Source organism: Centruroides vittatus, unplaced genomic scaffold (assembly GCF_030686945.1).
Source record: "Centruroides vittatus isolate TY-2023 unplaced genomic scaffold, ASM3068694v2 contig_2328, whole genome shotgun sequence".
In the NCBI taxonomy this organism is placed as follows: Eukaryota; Metazoa; Arthropoda; class Arachnida; order Scorpiones; family Buthidae; genus Centruroides; species Centruroides vittatus.
This window is the reverse complement of record NW_027121458.1, coordinates 5,787-26,456: the sequence shown is the minus strand read 5'-3', so window position 1 is coordinate 26,456 and position 20,670 is coordinate 5,787. Positions and strand designations below refer to the sequence as shown.

Here is a 20,670-nt window from a genome sequence, read left to right as displayed (position 1 = left end):
AATAATTTGGTTGGCAATAATTATGGTAATTTATTAGAATAGGTTAGGTTAGGTTAGAACGTGCGTCCCCACTGTTTCTTTTCTTCTGTTTGCTGGAATTAGAGATGAGCCGCCATTTTGGCTACCTAAGGTAAATTTAACCTTGAAATGTATTGCTTACAATTACCACATGTTTTAATTTAACGGAATTGATGAATTAATTGTAAGAATCCGATTGGAAGATACAGTGGAAATCTCTTTGAGATAAATACAGGAAAGAGCTAATGGGAGGGAAGAAAAAGAGTGGGATGGCCGCTAAGGAAAGGAACGAACACTTGTTAACTATATTGTCATTTCTTAAAGATACTACAATGGTAATTGACACCTGACTTGTACATATTTTTATGAATTTCAAAGATTTTATTTCATTTTCTAAAACACTAATTTAATAATTTTTGATTAGAATTAAATTTTTTATTTATGCAGTCTTTATAAATAGTGTGCATTTTTAATTAAAAAAAATAGTATGACTTTTTAACAACAGATGGTGCTGATACTTTAGATTTGCCTTGTGAAGCGATGTGGTAGAAATGTCACCTTTCAAAAATAAAATTTTTTTTAAGTTTATTAAATTATAATTTGTATATAGCTTAGAGAATATAGCTTATTGCTATTTTATTTTTAGTTATTTTTAAGCTTACATGTGCTCAAAAATAAATGTTTGCTAGATAAAAAATATATATAATAGAAAGATTGCCCATTGTAACATAAAAATGTTTAAAGTTTATTTATTATATAATGAAAAGAGATAATTGATCACAAAAATCAAACTTGGAGAGTTGTCTTCATCATACCAAATTCTTAATGATGCAACAGAATTAATAACGAGGTTGAGGCTGAAGTTTTCAACGCGAAAACGTGTACGTTGGACGTTCGGCTCCGCTTTCCTGTAAGCCTACAAGTTTGGCAATGGCCTTTGGAAAGTCAGTGGAATCATGCTTGACATTCCAAAGGCCATTTTCAAACTTCTAGGCTCACAAGAAAGTGGCGTCGAATGTTCAACATACACGTATTAGCATTGAAAATTTTGGCCTTAACCTCGCTAATGTTACTACTACAACCAGCTCTAAATTTTTTGCTATCCTAAGAAAAGTCATTTGTTGCCTACATAATTTAAAATTTTAATTGTAATTTTACTTTTTATAAAACCACTGTTATGAAATGTTGCCAGTCAGCCATTATTTAGGCAGACAATTAGGCCCTGTCCAAGCCTCATTATTTGTACATACATATATATCCATTTTTTTCTGTATTTATAGTTAATTTATTGGTTTTTGACATACCCATTCATAAAGAAAATATTCATAAACAAGTAGAAGTGAAGAGGGCAGTGAGTGATGGTGCTTAACATATCCATTAAAGTATACAGTAGAGTGACAGCTTTCTTCATTTGATATCAGTTAGCTTTTTTGTTGGTAACAGATTCTTTTTCTCTTAGAAGGCTGTAGATCTAGATTTGCACATAAGCTAACAAGCTGCAATTTATGCCTTGCATTATGATTTTATAGCTTTCAGCCTCACAGTTTTACATCTTTCATTTTTTTGTTACAAGTCCAGGCTGGAAGGTATGTGTAGGTTTATTTGTGTCCGCGATAATAAAGCCTTACTAACAAGTAAAAGATTGCATTTGGTAAGATGTGAACTTTGATGAGGGATTTGCCATCATCACCCCAGAATTTCAGACCCCCTCTGTATAAAAAAAGTCAATGGAACCATACACATACTGTACATATGACTCTTTATGAGATATTTGCCTGCGAAGGTCAGTTTTTACTGTGAAACAGTACTAATGCATATTCTCAGTACTCTGCATTGATTGACTGACGCAGAGCATGGAGAATAAGCATGTAGGCATGTGCTTCAGTATGAGTGATCCTCAACAGCACCTGCAGATTATGAAAAAGGGGGTGGTACAAACTATTAAAAAAGGCATTGTGTGCACAGTACAATATATTATGCAAGAAAATATCTGTTTATATTTACATACACAGACTAATGCAGTTAACTAATTCCTCACTGCTACCATGTATATCAAAATTGCGTTAATTAAATACAGTGATACTGTACCTTGGTACTCGACCAAACAGTCACGACGTGCTAGAATTATTTTTAGGTTAATAACAGATATTTCTTGGTTGCAATTTGAAAAACTGTTAGACCTATAAATCCCCACTGTCATTCTCTGTCTACCATTCCTTAATGTCCAGAATGCTCTTAGATGAAAGATGGAAACAGATATAGAAAGCTTAGGAGCGAAGGGCCCCAATTAAACTATATACAAACTTCTGGTTTGCACCAAGAATCACATTATTTCAATTCAAATATTTTTCTCTAAACAGAATTAGATAGATGACCAATATAACTTTATTGTTAACTGTATGTAAACAGGAAAAGTATGATGTACAGGGGTGAGACACAGCTAAAATCAAGGCATATATTTTAAATTAAATAAATTAAAAATACGATCAAAAATTGCAGCCCAGCATTGTGATGACGTCTCAATAAGTAATTGCTTGTTATTCTTATTTTGTTGTCAATAAAAAAGTTTTCTGTGATTAAAATGAGTAACTAATTTAAAAATAAAATAAAACCTTACTTCTCCCTTGTGGATTAAGAAAAGGGTAACCCAAAGACAAAGTTGGTTCTTTCCCAAGTGTCCCATTATACAGGTACAGTACCTCTGGCAATCACTCACACCAAAGCGCATGACTACATGCCTCAGCAAATTCACGAGACCAAGTTTGCATGCCCCGTAAAACTATATAAAATCAAGTAGTGAAGTGGATTACACAAAGCTGGCATTCTCACATGGACTGAATAGTCTTAGCGGTGCAACATGATTCCCAAATGTGTGCATCCTGGAAGCAGGCTGATTTCCGAAGCTGTATGTAGAGATATGGTGGTTCCTTTGACTATTTTTGCTGCTGTGGGTATGGTTTACGGCTCTGAAAAATCATCTCGTTTAGAGGTGTAATTGTACCTTGTAAATTTCCAGTTTTTTTCTCTTAAGGCACAGGATATCTGCTCTTAGACTTTTAACTGTTATAAAGTAGCATTCAAAAGTTTTCTTTCTCAATGCGTTAAAATGAATCATCACATAATTTAAATCTGGACTTAGATGCCACATTTATCAGATTAACATTCAATGCAACAGCTACTGAGTTTTTTAAGATATTCTCTGAGATAGAAAACAATTTCATGCATGGGGATGAGATTGTTGCTACTTCTGTAGAATAAATCATTGAAGAAAGAAAATAAAGTAGTGTAAGAATTTATTTTACAGTTATTTCTCATATATTTTTGTTCTTTATTTTATAGTTCTAGCGAAACTGTGGATATTTTTAGTGAAATTAAATATCCTCCGAATAATACATTAATATAATGTATGTAATTATTTAATGTTGTGACTTTTATTTTAGTTGAATGACATACTGTATGCCCAAATTTTATAATTATAAATATCCGTATAAGGTTAGAATGCCAAGTGACGTCCGAAAGTACCTGCGGACAACAGTCTCCGTGCGAGCAAATAGAAGAGCAGTCGTCAGAAAACGTAGAAACTTGTATACCAATATTGAATGAAGAAATCGATCAGTTACAAGAAATGTAAATTTTTAATTAGAAAATGAATATACAAAATCAAAAATTAACATTTGAATTGTGTAAAAACTTATTTTCTTTTTATTTTTTTAGCTCTGACATGAAAGGTAACACAAGCTGTGTTTCAAATACAGGTATACCTCGAGTTACGTCGTTCTCGATTATACGTCGTTTGTCGAAAAAATATAGAAATAGGAAAAAGTATAGGAAGTATAGGAAAGTATCTAAGTATTTGGAAAAATAAAAATCATGTTTAAGTCATTTTATTTGACTTTACATCCGTCAGCCACAAATATTCAAGTCGTAATATCACTAGAAAAGCGTTAAAAGCACATAAAATCATATTAAAATATGTACATTTACAGTAAATATTAATATAATCATCGAAAATCCTAGAGAACGAAACACGAGAACATCTGTTTTCTGTGTTGTCGTCTTATTTAGCGGTATTTAAGTGCGTTTTCTACAGTAGTTCCAACATCTACCATTTGGCGTCGTTGTCGGCTCCACTCGATATTGGTAAATTTAACATAAATTAGTTTATTTTCTACTATCGCAAATAATTTTAATAACTGTATTTGTTATTTAACCTTAAAAAATAATCTTATTTTATAATGTCTTAGAGAAACCACATTCACAAATAAAGAGTCCGCGATGTACTGTAAACATCACCAAATTGTAAACATGTACAGTACATTTAGATATATGTACTGTACTGTACATGTATTCGTAAATTAGATAGATTATTTTTTTCTGTGCTATATTAGTTTTTAACATAGTATAAAATTTATTTGTTTGTAAGCTTAAAATAGATTCTTATTAACCACATAATATTAAAAATGCATTTATACATAAAATACAGAACTATAATGGTAATTTGTGGTTTAGCCTAGTGACAAGTAAATTCACTACGTCGCTCTCCTGGAACCAATTACCGATGTAAGGCGAGGTATACCTGTATGGAAAACAACTTAAACAAGAGATTATTTAAGTGTGATATTATAGAATTTTCTTAGGAAAGTTATAAAGATTTTTAAAACATCTAGTAAAGAATATTAGAAATATCAAACTTTAACAGAAATATTCATTTCAATATTAAAAAAAGTTAATTGCAGAGAAAGGGTTGCAGCGGCAATTGAACATTTCGCAAAAGCTCTAAGTGATTTATCAAAGTCGACGGTGACAGAACAGTTTTGTTAAATTTAGTGCCGTTTTCAGACTCTTTGCCTATCATAAGAAGATCAGAAATTCAAGAAAAAATTATGTCCTTAATAATAAATGCATTAAAAGAGTAAAAGTAATAATCACTATTTATTGTATATTAAATTTCAAAAATATATTTTTTTTCTAGTATTATAGAAAAAGAGTGTAGTATAGTGTACAGAGAGGCAGTACAAGAAAATATTTATTAAAAGGTATCAACTATCCTTTTTTTATTGTTGCTTTTTGTAAAATATTTGTAAATAATTTTTGTAAAAGAAATGACGGCATTATAATTTGTTTATCATGTTGCAAGATATAATTGATGAAAAAAATGTATTTCATTAAATAAAGATTTTTTAAAAAAGAAAAATCTTGCTCTGTTATGCAAAATTTGAATATTAATACTAAAACTTTATGGATGTGTCAGGCGGCATTCCTCATACATGGTACCCCTTTTGAACCTGGCACAGTTAATAATCAGCGGGCATGACCAAAAAGGCCTTTTTAGTGCTTACAGAATTAAATAATAATTGAAAACTTAAATGTATACATATATGAAGATTGTTTGTATAATATTTTCATGTAAAATTAACTCAAATTTTCATTCTTTTTAATACTAAAAATATAAATAAGCACTAAAGATTAGATTTTTATAAATATAAACAAGTTATTTGATAAAATTAATTTTCTTTTCACAAAAGGAAGTAAATAAAAGAATCTCATGTAGTATTACATACTTGTTAAAGGTGTACGAATATTAATAAATATTTTAAATAAAATTTAAATTATAAAAATTCTTAAAAATTCATATTTTTCATACTTTATGTACATTAAAGCGACATAGAATGCGTGACACTGCAGCTGCCGTTAAGTAAATGTTGGCGATTTCTAATTAATTTAAGTCAATACTTGTTTAACTCTTATTTCAATATTTAAAACGGAAATTTCTCATGTTTTAGTAATTTGGGATTTTTAAATATAAAAGAGTAAAAATATGATTTATATTAAAACCCGTGCAGTTTTACATGTCAATTTTAGGAGTGGCCACAAAGCCAAGTTTTACTGTACATGATAATATGAAAATAAATTATCGTATACAGTACTAGATTCTACGCAAACTTTTTAAAAGCATAAAATTAAATCCGCATGTAAAGCTGTGCCGATCAAATGCAATTAAATAAAAATGCATTCTGTAAATAATGCTGTTCAAATACAAGTTACATTCCTAAAATCATTTTATTAATTGGCTGTGTAATTTAGAAACTGGAAATTATTCATTTAATTCGTTTTTCGAAGAAAAATAAAATGGTTCTTTCAACACTTATTGTTATGTACATGAAGTTATGTGCTCAAAACAAAACGCTGTAACGTGTTTAGTTGTTTCTTTTGATTACAGCTATGCCACATATGGACAATCTGCCTAGGCGGGTGCCTATGTTTATATAAATGAATTATTCATTTAGTTAATTAAGATAATCAACACAATGGAACTTACTGGCGTAATTTAACATTCCTGCATCTACAATAATGATAGAAACATTCCACAGCTTCATTTTTTTTTTTATAATTATATCGTTTCTTGTAAATTTATGAGTGATTTATTCACTCGAGGTCCCAGCATATTCTAGGCAAGTGTTTTTCAATCTTGTTGTACCTTTGACCGCTTTTGACCTTAATATTTTAATATCGAATGAATTGTCATCTTTAAATTACAATTGTCACCATTTCTCAGTGCTAAATCTAAATGCATACAATGATTCATAAGGTTGTACATCGTCTTAAATATAGAAATACGAAGAAAACCAAATTTGGCACCAAGTCCTTCAATTTGTTTAAATCCTTTTGTAGAAGTCATTTCTCGATCTATTTATTATTGCTAAAAATAGTTCTTATAAAAATTATCATCATTTCTTTGCTGTAAATGCCTAAGTATTGTACAGAGAATTATTTCGGTTCAATATATTTCCTATGGAGCGCTACATTAAATTAACGTGTAAATCAGGATGGCGTAAAAATCAGATAATAAACTTCTTAAGAGCGAAGCCCTGGGCAAGTGCCTAGTTGCCCGGCTATAACGGCGGTACTGCTCTCGACAATGACTGTTTTATTTTTTACTTACTGAAAAATGTAAACAGAGTTTAAAATCTGCTATTCATTAGCACCCCTCTTCATTAAAACTCCACATCTGCGATGGTCGAGAATTCGGAGAACTGAGGAGTCACGTAGGGGAAGGAAGAGCTTGCACTAAGGAAAGAGGAGAGGAGAAAAGTCACCACTTTTTAGACTGGACGTGTGTAACGGACGTTGAAGTCGTGTTCTTGTGATCGCCTTACTTTTTAGTTTAATTGTTGTAATATTAAAATTTGTAATATTACAGAACTAAATATAATAGATGTCCTGTTTGAAGGGTTCGGAGATTGTAAAAATGGCCGTTAAGTAGAGGTGTCCGATAATGGAAGTTTCGATATATTATGATTTTTTGTTTTCAGATCTGATATAACTTTGGAATTGTATCGATAGAAGTTCGTATCTAGAAAAGATTTCCAGAAGCATTTTTGGAGTGAGAAAATATTAACTTTTGAGTCACATTATATTTTATTTTATTCATAATTCCGCCTTATAATTCTATAGGTTAGAGGAGTGGTCCCCAACCCTATGCCCGCGGGCACCATGGCGCCCGCCAATCGTTTTACGTGTGCCCGCCACTGTGCGACCACGATAGAAATAAAAATATTTCGGTTTTCAAAAAAGTGCTATGTAAAAGTTTTTTCACTTTGAATGATTAACTATTCAAAAGTAGAAATGGCGTCCAACACATGAAAGCAGAAAGCGAAATGCGACCGATCTCTTTTCCCCCTCCGCCAAATCTGCACCAATGCAATTTCCCATACCTGAAATGAAGTAAAACGGTGCGTTCTGAATACCGTAAAATCAAAGTAGGGAAACGTGTAGGGCCCGTAACTTGGAGTGACCTACAAGTTTCTGCAGTCGTTAACTAAAAAAAAAAGGTCAACAGCTATCCGTGTGTCAGAAGTAATCTCCGCCACGATATCTCTGGCACCGTCTACAAATATTTCTGGGTGACACCACGATATCCGCACCAGGTGTCACCCATGCTAATGTCACATTATATAAGATTTGTTTAGAAGCAACTTATTTAAATGGGGCCCCAATTTAAATTTTGTCTAGGGCCCGCTAGAGGCTTAATCCGGCGCTGTTAACTATGTCCAAATATAAATTTACCTTGAAAAAATAAATGGTGCCCGTCGTCCAGCCGGTATTCTAGAATGTGCTCTTACGTACAAAAAGGTTGGGGACCCCTGGGTTAGAGCATTACGTTCAAAACTTTATCGTATTTTTTTATGGAGAAATCATTTATTTATCATTTATAAGTAATTTATCTAAATATTTAAGTTATTTTTGTTTTTAACTTAAAATAAATCATTCATATTTTGTAATTATAACCATAAAATTCCCACAGATCGAGCTACAAGCTATTGGCGCTGTTTTCCGCAGCGGAGTAATTTAGAACTAATGCTCGCTCAGGATCTAGACTCTAGACGCTTGTGAGTATGAATAAAACTATGTCAAGAGGTGCTTAATAGAAACTGCTATAAAAAATAATAATACCTTCGTGTCTGTTATGTATACGTAACAAGGGAATCGTGTCAAATTTGACCCTCCCAGTTTTTGCCAATTCTCCACGTTTTGAGATTCCCTAAACTCCAAAAGTAAAATAAAAGCAGCGAAAAATTCCGTGCATATGTGTGCGTGTTTGCATCTATTTCGCTTCATATCTGAGGACGGGGTGAAGATACAGAAACGAAATTTGGTACGATAGCTTACGTGTAAGAGTTGTTGATGCTAGTAAAGTTTGATAGCGAAAGAACAAGTGGATGGAGAGATAGAAGGTGGTGATGTGTCATCTCGCGGGGGTCAGATTTAATGAAAATTTCATTTGTTTAGTATTGTAAAGTATTATACATAAGTTTACTTTACTAATACATACTTTTTATTATAAATTCTAAAAAAAATGAAAACAGTTTAGTTGAAAATTAACAGTTATCACACTCTATTAAAGTAATAAAATAAAAAATATGTTAAAAGTAAATGCAAGAAGTGTTTTAATTAAAAAGTAATTAGCACCAAGAAGCGGCAATTCAGTGTAGGAGGTCAGAAACAGGTTTTCCTAACACTTAGAAAAGTAAATTACTAGATGGAGTGCGAATGCGCTTTCTGCAGACTTTGTACATTTGCCGCTCCACCACGCCTGGACCATTGAACCATTACACCTTTCTCAAATATTTCTTCAGTGGCATCGTCTACAGGGCAAGAGCTTTATTTTGATATCAGAACCACGTTTGCACCTTCAATTGTTCCTTCAAATAAACCTTAACAGTAGTATTTTAATAAAGAAAGTTGCTTACAAATTTATTAATATAAACTCTGTAAAACATTAAATAAAATATCATTTTATACAGAAAGTACTGCGTATTAATATAAAATCTTTTAATAAATATATTTTTTAGAATTATAAAAATTCTGAAAAATTCATATCATTTCATACTGTATTTTATATTAAAGCGACATAGAATACGTAACACTGCAGCTGCCGTTAAGTAAATGTTGGTGATTTCTAATTAATTAAAGAGTCAATACTTGTTTAACTGTTATTTCAATACTTAAAACGGAAATTCCTCATGTTTTAGTAATTTGGAATTTTACATATAGAAGAGTAAAAGTCTGATTTATATTAAAACCCGTGCAATTTTATATGGAAAATTCAGGGGTGGCCACAAAGCCAAGTTTTACTGTACATGATAATATAAATATAGTAAATTATCATATACTAGATTCTATGCAAACTTTTTAAGAGTACTTAAAATTAAATCCTCATTTAAAGCTGTACTGATTAAATAAAAATACATTCTACAAATAAAGCTGTTTAAACACAAGTTAAATTCCCGGAGTTATTTTATTAATTTGATATGTAATTTATACACTCGAAGTTATTCATTTAATTCGTTTAGGAAGAATTAAATAAATCAGTGGTTCCCGAACTTTTTCGATTTCCGGCGCTCTTACTAAATTCAGGCTTTTCCAAAGCGCCATATGTCAAATTCTAACAAGTAAACTTTAGATAATAGCGAAATAGCCATTAATTTTTTAGAGTTAAGACGTTAAGCAAAATATAAATAAAAACTTGTATGTAAGATAACACAAAATGTAATTGAATAAATTTAATTAATTATAATTATTGGGATGGATAAGCCTATTGATCACCGCACATCTTTTCAAATCTTGGAATCAAACTGAACACAGCCACCATCGTTTCTATACTATAAATGTAGATATATAATAATCATATTAAGTAATTTAGAACTAATCTCGCTCAGGATCTAGACTCTAGACGCTTGTGAGGAACCGCTTAAACTATGAAGAGTGCCTTAACAGAAATGCTATAATATTTATAATCCTTATTTCTGTTATGTATACTGTAACTCTTTCCGCCCAGTGGGCACTAAGAGGGCCTCTTATAGCAAGCCCATTATAGGTTCGGCCAGGCCCACAATGGGGCGGCTGGGTGGTGAGGGACGGGGACCAGACATATCCGGACGGAGCACCCCCCGAAAAATTCCTGGGGATTTTTCGACCCGTCCGGATTTGATCCCGGTTCCCCAGGGCGGCAGGCTGCTAACCGTGACCGCTCGACCATCCGGCCGCTTCCACAGTTATTGTTATGTATATGAAGTTGTGTTCAAAACAAAACTCTGTAACGTGTTTAGTAGTTTCTTTTGATCACGGCTATGCCACGTATGGACAATTTGCCTAGGAGGGTGCCTATGACGGCCGGATGGCCGAGCGGTAAAGGTGGCAGCCTACCGCTCTGGGGGACCCGGGATCGAATCCGAACGGGTCGAATAATCCCCAGGAATTTTTTTCGGGGGGTGGTCCGTTCGGATATGTCGGGCCCCGTCCCTCACCACCCGGTCGCCCCATTGTGGGCCTGGCCGAACCCATAATGGGCCTACTAAAAAAGGCCCTCTTAGTGCCCACAGGGCGGAAAAGAGTTAAAAACAAAAAAAAAAAAAAAAAAAAAAAGGAGGGTGCCTATGTTTATATAAATTATTCATTTAGTTAATTAAGATAATCAACACGATGGAACTTACTGGCTTAGTTTAACAATCATGCTTCTTTAATAATGATACAAACATTTTACAGATTCATTTTAATAATTAGCTCGTTTCTTGTAAAGTTGTGAATTGATTTATTCACTCGAGATCTCAGCACGTTCTATGCCAGTGTTTTTCAACCGTTTTTCACCTTTGCTCATCTTTTGAACTTAATATTTTATTATCGAATGAATTGTCACCGTAAAATCCTGATTGCCACCATTTCTCAGTGCTAAATCTAAATGCATACAATGATTCATAAGATTGTTCATAGTCTTAAATATAAAAATGTGAAGAAAACCAAATATGGCACCAAGCCCTTCAATTTGTTTAAATCCATTTGTAGAAGTCATTTCTCGATCTATTTATTATTGCTAAAAAATAGTTCTTATAGAAATTATCATCATTTCTGTGCTGTAAATGCCTAAATATTGTAAGAGATTATTTCGGTTCAATATATTTCCTATGGAGCGCTACATTAAATTAACGTGTAAAGCAGGATGGCGTAAAAATCAGACAATGAACTTAACAGCGAAGCCCTGGGCAAGTGCCCAGTTGCTCGGCTCTAACGGGGGTACTACTCTCGACTATGACTGTGTTTTATTTTTCTACTTATTGAAAAATAACCCCAGAAAGTTAAATAATTAAATAAAAAATTTTTGATGTAATTATTTGTCTCCAAGCTTTCCCTCAACCCTGGAAATTTTTTTGGGTGCACTGCCCTTAAATATCTCGACACAAAGAAAAATAGATTTACATCACTTTCATAATAAACAGTTCGTATGTGAGTTATCAAATTTACGGATTTGCTTTGAATTTAATTGCATCGATCACCCAATACACAAACCGCCTTCAATTTCAGAATTTTCGACAAAAAGACAGAAGTTATTAAGTTTCTAAGATGGTGAACATTGTCCTGCCCATCAGTACACACATCCACACAGAAGAAACCCCCCGAATTTGTTTTGCATTTCTCGTCGTTTCAAAGTCCAAAAATATGAAAATCTTGGGGGCTATTTCGGACCTATCGTCATACTTTTCCTCTGTCGTGTAAAACAACTGAAAAAGTAAAAATACGATATATATTTTTTAATACTTTCTGTTTATACAAAATATCGTGTCACCAAAGGGCATATGATAGTTTGAATGCACAGGATATATACCGTATATCGCGGCATACTACTAAATTTCTGGTTATTCATTAATTTTCTTGAAATGTTTAAAATAATCACACTTTTGTTACTGTTATAAGGGATAATGTCGAGGAGGATCTGCCGTAGTAATGCCAATCGGAAAGGTTTTCTTGATGTTTTAGACACATCAAGAAAACCTGGTAAACTCAGACTCTGAACCCACGATCTACTATGAGTGTTCAGTGTCTATATCCACATGGCTTCTGGTGGACAAAATCACTTAAACAATTAAAATTTAAATTACTTTTTATTGCTATTTCCTATTTTTGCTCAGTTTTGGTTTGAAAAATATTCAGCACGAAAAATGGATGTTTGTTTAGTAGATTCTTTTTAATATCACATAGATCGAATACTACGTCACAACAGGAAGACCAACTGAACAAATACTATGTCCTGTTTACAGTATGAAATAATAGAGTTATTTAAAATTAACCAATCGCCTCAAACGTCATTGACGTCATTATGTTTCTTTCAGAAGATATAAATACTTTCTGCAGTTTGCCTTCCATCCACCTAATATTCGTCCACAATGAAGTTCCTTCTGCTTTTTCCTGTTTTGTTCTTGTGCACTGTCATCGGCGACTGCGGCCAGCACCATGATCGTGAGTTTATTTATATACTAATTATGTGTTATACATTCTGAAAAATTTATCATGTTTTATTACATTTTTCAGACATGGAAAAAATGAAAAACATTGTATGTTAATATTTAATTGAATAATACTTATTTAGTATTTTGTATTCAATAATAAATATTAAATTTCAGGTAATTGAATGTTGCAGTAAAACTCCAAAAGAAGGAGAAGATTTTCAAAAGGTGATGCTTGCATAATCATTGGGTAAATCGTGTATAAACATTAAGATTTGATTGCTAAGGTTTTCAAAGATGCCATTTTGATCAATGTCTTTAAAATATTTTTCATTTAATTCAGAACGCTACTATTAACACTGTATATTAAACCATTGATATATAAAAGTGGTGTAACATACAATAACCGAGTAGATAGAACTAATGAACAATAGTCCAGGGTTCGCGCTTGACCAATGGATTGGCCACGTGGAATTTTCCAGGGCTTCTTCACTCAACATTTGAACACAATGTATTCTGTTTGGCAGATTGCCTTCGTGTTTTGTTTCCTTGTACTATTAACAAACTGTCTCGGGTTCGAACCTAGAACAATAATATAGCCATTTCACTAAAACTTGAATAAGCGCTGACTTTACTAATGTTTTTTAATAATATATACATATATTATAAATTTTTTTAGAGACTGGTGGAATGTATAACGGCACAATGTAAGATGGTAGGTATTTCATGAATTTTTGATTACTTATTTTCTTAAATAAAGTATTAAGAAAAGATATGCATGTGAATTCTGTTGCAAATAATGCTACATTTAATTTAAAATATAGGCATATCCGGAACATGCAAAGAAAATAGATGAACATTTAGTAAGTTATATATTTTTTCTATATTTAAACGGCAATATATGAAGAGTTATTTAAGAATAATTGATTTATTATGGTCTTATATGGTTTTTCAATGGTTTCTGATGTTCTAATCTCACGGAAAGAGTTACAAGGCAGCATTAACGTTTATTTAAGCTTTGTCAGATGTTTCGGCACATAAACCCTCGTCCAAAAAGCGTAATAAAGTTTTCGTTTAGTGTTCTTCTAGTGGCAAGCAGCTAAGTTAACAAATCAATGATTCTTCGATTTATATGTAATGCGGTATGTCATTGATTACTTAGCTATAGCTTTTTGAAGGTAATCTTGGGGTCTCCTCTCAAAAAATTTTTGAAATATAAAATAATATACAACAGATATAAAAGTATTTTATATTTAAGCGTTAAAGAGTGATTATTTTGTAGATAAATATAGGGAAAGTGCAAAAGTAGATATACAGTTAAGAATTTGAAAAATGCAAACGCTTGGTGTTCATTATTATTATTTTTATTATTTTTTATTAGTTCGTATTTCTTATTTGTGATTTCATTTGTACATAAAAATGAATGGTTTTTCTCCCTGATGTTTTTTTTCCATAATAACGACAACTGTATACCTGCCTTTGCTCCTCCGTATATAAACAGAATTTCTTTATTTGAAACAGTGAGCAGGAGTGGCTGAGCCATCCTGGCAGCCTATAGAAACGGGTCTGACGTAGCTACCTAGAAAAGTTTTAAATGTTTCCGATGCTGTTGCGAGTCTTTTTTGTGAGATTAAAACATAAGGACATTACTCCATGTCTTCTATATATTAATCGAAATAGGACTTCGGTTTTTCGACTTAGTTTAAATAAACGGCAGGTGATAAAAATATGCTTACGGTATCAAATGAAAGCTGTTATCCTGTGAATGATGTCGCTGAAGAGATATTTGAGCAACGTGCAATGGTTCACGTGTGGTGAAGTTGCAAATGTACAATTTTAAGTCTATGCGACAAACATGTTCCTCGTTAACTTTAACCCGAGCAAATTTTTTGTTTGGCAGTTTCATTACTGTAAATACTAGAGTCAATAAATGTGACTTTAGTTACTAAGATCATTTTTATCACTCTCTCTCAATTCAACCTCATCAATTTCTTCCACTTTTTCAGGCCCGAACAACGGGCTTGAGAAAGTGGAAAAAATTTGGGATAGCATCTAGTGTTGTTAATTGCAAAAGTTTATAAATATAAAACTTGATATGTAAGTCTATATGTAAAGTTCATTATATTTATAGTTTTTTTTTTTTTTTTATCCAGGCTCGATTTATAGAAATTTTGACCGAAAAGGGGGTAAATTCTTTTTTTCATTTGGAAACATTAAAAGAATCAATGTCTACACATTTTTAAAGAATTAACAGTTCTTACAATATTTTATATTTTTTATTTTTTAGGAAATAGTATCTTCGGATTGCGACGGAGATGGCGAAAAAGTTTTGAAGAAGGTAAATGTATATCGCTAGAAATTACTTTAATTTCTAAAACGTAAAGTTAAACTTAATATTTAATTAAATTTTTATAGCTTGATGTTGCCAAGAAAGCTTTATCACGAGGAAAACGTAAGCAAATAATATATAATATATTCAAATTCATTTAAATAAATTAAAAATGTGATTAAAAATTGCATTCTGGCATTGTGACGATGCCACAATAAATAATTGCTCGTTTTCAAATTACGTATCTACAATACAATATGTCAACTGTCGGGCCAAGGTGGCAACCTACCGCTCTGGGAGACTCGGGATCGAATCCGGGCGGGTCGAAAAATTCCCATGAATTTTTCGGGGATGGTCCATCCGGATATGTCGAACTTCGTCCCTCACCACCTGGCCGCCCCATTGTGGGCTTGCCGAACCGGTAATGGGCTTGTTAAAAAAGGCCCACTTAGTGCCGACAGGGCGAAAATAGCAAGATTTAGAAAATTTTCCAAACTTTCAGTTTCTCCCGCATACTTTATATAAAATTTACGACTCACGTTGTACGCCAGTTTGTCTTAGACGCCACAGAATGCCGCATGTACTGTATCATGTACTGTATATTATATATGTTACACGCTGTGTTCTGCGGCATAAAAAGCTCCGTATTCTTAATACAGTCGATCCCACCTTTTCCATGTGATGGGAAATCATTGTTAATTAAGTGAACTGTCCTGTTTCCCTTCAGTTATGTAATGTTGAAATTACGTTCCAGGAAAAGTAGTCATACAATACCACACAGAGATGATCACAGGCATTTTTAATAGTTATAATATTAATTATAAAACGAGGCCTTCTACTCGTCAAATTAGTGAAACCACTGACAATAGAAGTTGGTCTCGAGTGAGCGAATGGGCGACGTGCTGGCCACGTGGAGTTTTCTGGCTTTTTTCACGTGTATAACACATAAATAGAGATTAATTTTTCGTAGAAAGTTTTTCCGATAACTTGATAGATCGAACAAGTATGGCACTGCCTTATTCCATCAATCAAATCGTAAAACCCGCGATTGTAAATCGTGAGGTGGTAACGCACGTGATCGCAGTTTATTACACTTACTAATGAATTAACGAATTGCATTACATAAATTGTACAATTAACTTTTGTTAGCATTATGATGGATTTTTACTTTGAAATAAATAATTATTTTCAAATTTCAAATTAATTTTATTTTTAAAAATTATCTTTTCCGTTGCACCATTTCCATTCTCATTACAATCACTTTCTTTATCTAAAAGTTAACTGCAAAATACATTTATGAAAATAAAAAGTTATATTTGAGTCTTTTTCTGATTTCAACTTTTAGATTCACAATGCTACAATAAGTTTTTGATTTAACTGTTTAAATTTATATAAAGATATCACTGTTAAATAAATACAATAAATACATTAAAATTATTTTCTTATTTCTTAACAGAAGCAGGGATAGATGTCAAGCGGTTAACGTGACAGACTATCTCACTGGGGCACCCGGGATGGAATCTGGACAGACGGAAAAAATTAAATAGATGATTATTTACTTGATAATTAAATCAATACATGAAGACAAATTGGTAAAGTTTGCAAGTCGAAACACGTTGATAATAAAAATATTTCTGTCTGTATGGTTTTATTTGTTGTTTAATGTAAACACGTACATTAGTACACGCTGACATGTGTAAACTTTTATAATGCTTACTGCTGAAACAACTTTATGCTCAAATTATTAATAGGTTAATGTGAGACACGCGTGTTCGGGAGGGCAGAGGAAAAATATCCAGCTCCTTTACCATAAAATAAAAATAATATTAACTACTTCAGAATTTCCTTTAAAAAATGTCATCTGCAAATTTAGCTAAGTAATTTGATAGATTAAAACAATTTACACATTAAATTTTATCTTAAAAATTTAATCTTAAAAAAGAAGGAAAGGAGGAGCTTCGAATTAAAATATGTGAAGATTTAACGAAACTAGAAGTTAAAGAAGGGTACATTTTAGATCGTAAAGCAAAATACTATACAGGTAAATATAATAGAATTAAGAAATTTTTAAAGAAATATAATTTATGTTTATTAAAAGCTGATAAGTCAAGTCAAATAGTTATTATGGATCTACATGAATTAGAAATTAAGAAACAAGAAATTGTATCGGAGGCAAATTTTGAAAAGTTGGAATACGACCCATTTATGGAAATACAACAAGCATTGACTAAGAAGTTAAAGAACCTGGTTAAAGATGGTTACATTACGCCATATCAAAGTAAAGGCATACTTCCGAAAGAAAATGTAAGAATTCCAAAATTAAATGTTAGAATTAAACCTCATAAGCAAAATAAATGCAGACCAATTATTGATTTTCGATTCACATTATTATATAATTTAGAAAAGTTTATAAAAACGTTATTACAGGATATACCAAATTCAGAATATACCATAAAAAATGCAGATGATTTAATATCAAGATTACAAAAGGGAGAAATTCTGTCGAATTATAAACTTATGAGCTTGGATATAACTTCTATGTACCCGTCCATTAAGAAAAGTTTATGTAATTATGGTGTATCAGACTATCTGAAAGACTTAATAATCTTCACCTTGAATAATAATTATTTTACAGTAAATAAAGATTTCTATCGTCAAGCCAATGGCATTTCTATGGGTTCTGTAATAGGGCCAAAATTAGCCGAGATCTATATGTTGGACGTAGATAAAATGTTGTCAGAATTAACTGGCATAAAGTTTTTTGCAAGGTACGTTGATGACATTCTGATCATATATAATAGTGCCGTAACAACAAATTTGCAAATCTTGGAACAAGCTAATAACATTAATCCAAATATTAAATTTACTCAAGAGCATGAATTAAATAATCAGTTAAATTATTTCGATATAACAATTAAACGTTTTGATGATCATTTGGAATACTGTGTGAAGCCCGAGCGATACTCGAGCTCATGTGTTTTTGATATCATAAAAAATGTCAAATCAAGGGAACAAGCTTTTGATTCTGATGCTCGTAGAAATTGGAAGGATACTTTAAATCGGGAAATATTAAAACTATTAATCGAGAGAAAAATGTTCTTTTTTTAACCTTAAAAGGAGATGCAGCGCTGATATTATGTATCAGACTTATAAGAATTCGAAACAATTGAATACGAGCAGAGGTTTCAAGTTGCGATTAAATTCCCTTGATCGGAATAAAACACAGTGTCGAATTTAAACCTTTGATAGCTCGAAATGGTCGGTCGTCTGCCTAGAGACAGGAAACCGACCAATCAGGAGCTGGAGATCCAGGGGAGAAAGATCTTATAAAAATCTGGATCTCAAGGGCAAAGCAGACTTTTCTCTGCCTCCCCTTGTGAAGACTTCTCCCAGCTTCTGTCCGTGTCAACCACTGTTCAGACTTTCCCCAGCTAACAACTATAATCAACTGTCCAGACTTTTCCCTGCCTCTACAAGTGGACACCATCCGATTGAACTTCGGGCTTTCACCATTCGTCACAACCTCCCACGGTCGAGCATCAACTGTCTGCCCCGGGGCCAACAACCGAACCATCAAGAGCAACCAGAAGACAAGACATGCAAGACACACTAGATTGTAAGACTTAGTGTAAATAAACGGGTTTGTTTGTCACTGCAGCTATTTGCCTCACTTTCCTTCACCCCACATACGATAAGTCCTGACATTTGGAAATCTCGAATTCGGCAACCTCACAACTGTAAGTTTGAAAAACCATGTAATACGAAAAAAGTAATTAATTTCAAATCATATTGTCCTTTACACCAAAAATATAATGTATATTTAATGGAATTAACAAAAATTTTTTCTAGAACAACAAATATAGACCAAAGGAATAAAGAGATTGTAAATACACATAGGAAATACATCTTAAATGGATATCCGAGAAAATTATTAACTAAATGGTACAACAGATTTCTTAAAAATAGATTTAAAGTTAAACAACGTCCAGAAATAAAGCAGTATGTATCCTTTCCATATATCAAAGGTATTTATGAAAAATATAATAAGTTTCTTAATCAAAAATTAATTAGATTGGCTCCATCCCAAAATAATAGGTTATCGGAACTGATGATTGTAAGAAGTACTAACAACAAAAAAGATTTATTGGAAGAAGATGGAGTAGTTTACAGATTAGAATGTACATGTAACAACCCCAGTTATTATGTTGGTGAAACTAAAAGAAAATTAAAAATCAGATTGTCGGAACATCTAGCCTCTGTAAGATTAAAAATTAGTAATTCTCCTATCTTCCAACATTGTAATATTAATAATTGTAATATAAATGTTAATAAGTTAAAAATTGTATTTAGAGAGAAAAATAATGTAAAGCGAAAAGTTAAAGAACACTTTGCTATTATTATGCAAAGTAACAATGTAAATTTGAATACGGGAGTGTTAACAGCGGAATGCTGGGAAGTCTTTGTAAATCATTTAAGTGGTTTTCTCCGCTGAGTTACTGTCGAGAAATGAGCTTTGTAATGTTAAACCTACTGAAGAGGCCTGGTAAAGGCGAAATGCATTTAGGAGCATTGTTAAAGTAATAAATGATATTTTTTCTCTGCGAATTAATTTCGTTTTAACTTTTTATTAACTTTAAGATTTTTTAAGTTCATTTTATAAATGTTTTGAGAAAAATTTTTTAGTTATATTTGAGATCTGAAAGTCGGAATAGAAAGGAAATAATTTTCCGTATACTTTTAACAAGTAAATTTTAAAAAATAGATTCTGACTCCATCGCTTTGATAATTATTTTATATTTTAATCATTTTTAAAATTATTTAATTTAATTTTCTGCATCATGAACACTAAAACAAGTTTTCATAGTCATTGTAGGTTCGGCTACTTCCACGGTGAAGACCGAGCGGTAATAAACACTTGTATCAAATTACAGAAGAAAACTTTTCAATCAAATGTGAACCCAACCTCCGTATATTGACACTAATAAAATTATCAATTGATAAAGTGGTCAGTCAGTTTTTTCAATTAGCATGGATTATTCAATTATATTCTTAAACCTTTTAAATGCAATGGATAAAATTAGGCCCTACCATATTACTCATATATATTGGCATCTTGGTTAATGAATGTAAATATGACATATATAACTTTATATTTTAACATAATGAAGTCACAATAACTAAACATTTTCTGCATTTTTCTTATTACCACTTCTATTCTTCGCTTGCCGCTTGGAGATGTGAGTAAATAAAATCAAATAGGACTCAAATTGGAAATAATAATTGTAAATAAACAAAAATATATTGGTTATATTTTAATAAGTTTCTGTCAGTGCATGAACTGTGTATGATTAAACCTACTGAAGAGGCCTTTCATAGGCGAAATGCATTTAGGAGGTTATTAATGTAAATAAAAAGTTTTCTTTGCAAGTTGATCCCCGTTTTACCTTTTTGAACTTTAATTGTTTTTTTATTCATTGTTGAAACAATGTTTTAAAAATTTTTCGAAGTTATAAGATAAGAAGAGATTCCATAAGTCAGAAGAGA

At 32.0% G+C, this 20,670-nt stretch overlaps 1 protein-coding gene and 2 long non-coding RNA genes across 3 annotated transcripts; all 3 read left to right on the top strand.

Moving 5' to 3' along the window:
- Nucleotides 1–12,796: 12,796 nt before the first annotated feature.
- LOC136971121 (uncharacterized) lies at nucleotides 12,797–13,025 on the top strand. Its single transcript, XR_010880101.1, has 3 exons — nucleotides 12,797–12,810; nucleotides 12,883–12,905; nucleotides 12,975–13,025. It is a non-coding gene; the product is annotated as an uncharacterized lncRNA (long non-coding RNA).
- Nucleotides 13,026–13,476: 451 nt separating this feature from the next.
- On the top strand, nucleotides 13,477–15,140 carry LOC136971120 (uncharacterized). Its single transcript, XR_010880100.1, has 4 exons — nucleotides 13,477–13,512; nucleotides 13,622–13,660; nucleotides 14,951–14,983; nucleotides 15,085–15,140. It is a non-coding gene; the product is annotated as an uncharacterized lncRNA (long non-coding RNA).
- A 2,110-nt stretch (nucleotides 15,141–17,250) lies between these two features.
- LOC136971119 (uncharacterized) lies at nucleotides 17,251–19,384 on the top strand (the record flags this gene model as incomplete). Its single annotated transcript, XM_067265598.1, has 3 exons — nucleotides 17,251–17,894; nucleotides 18,976–19,125; nucleotides 19,198–19,384. Coding segments are annotated over exons 1-3 (981 nt in total), but the record flags the coding sequence as incomplete, so codon positions are not given.
- Nucleotides 19,385–20,670: the final 1,286 nt, after the last annotated feature.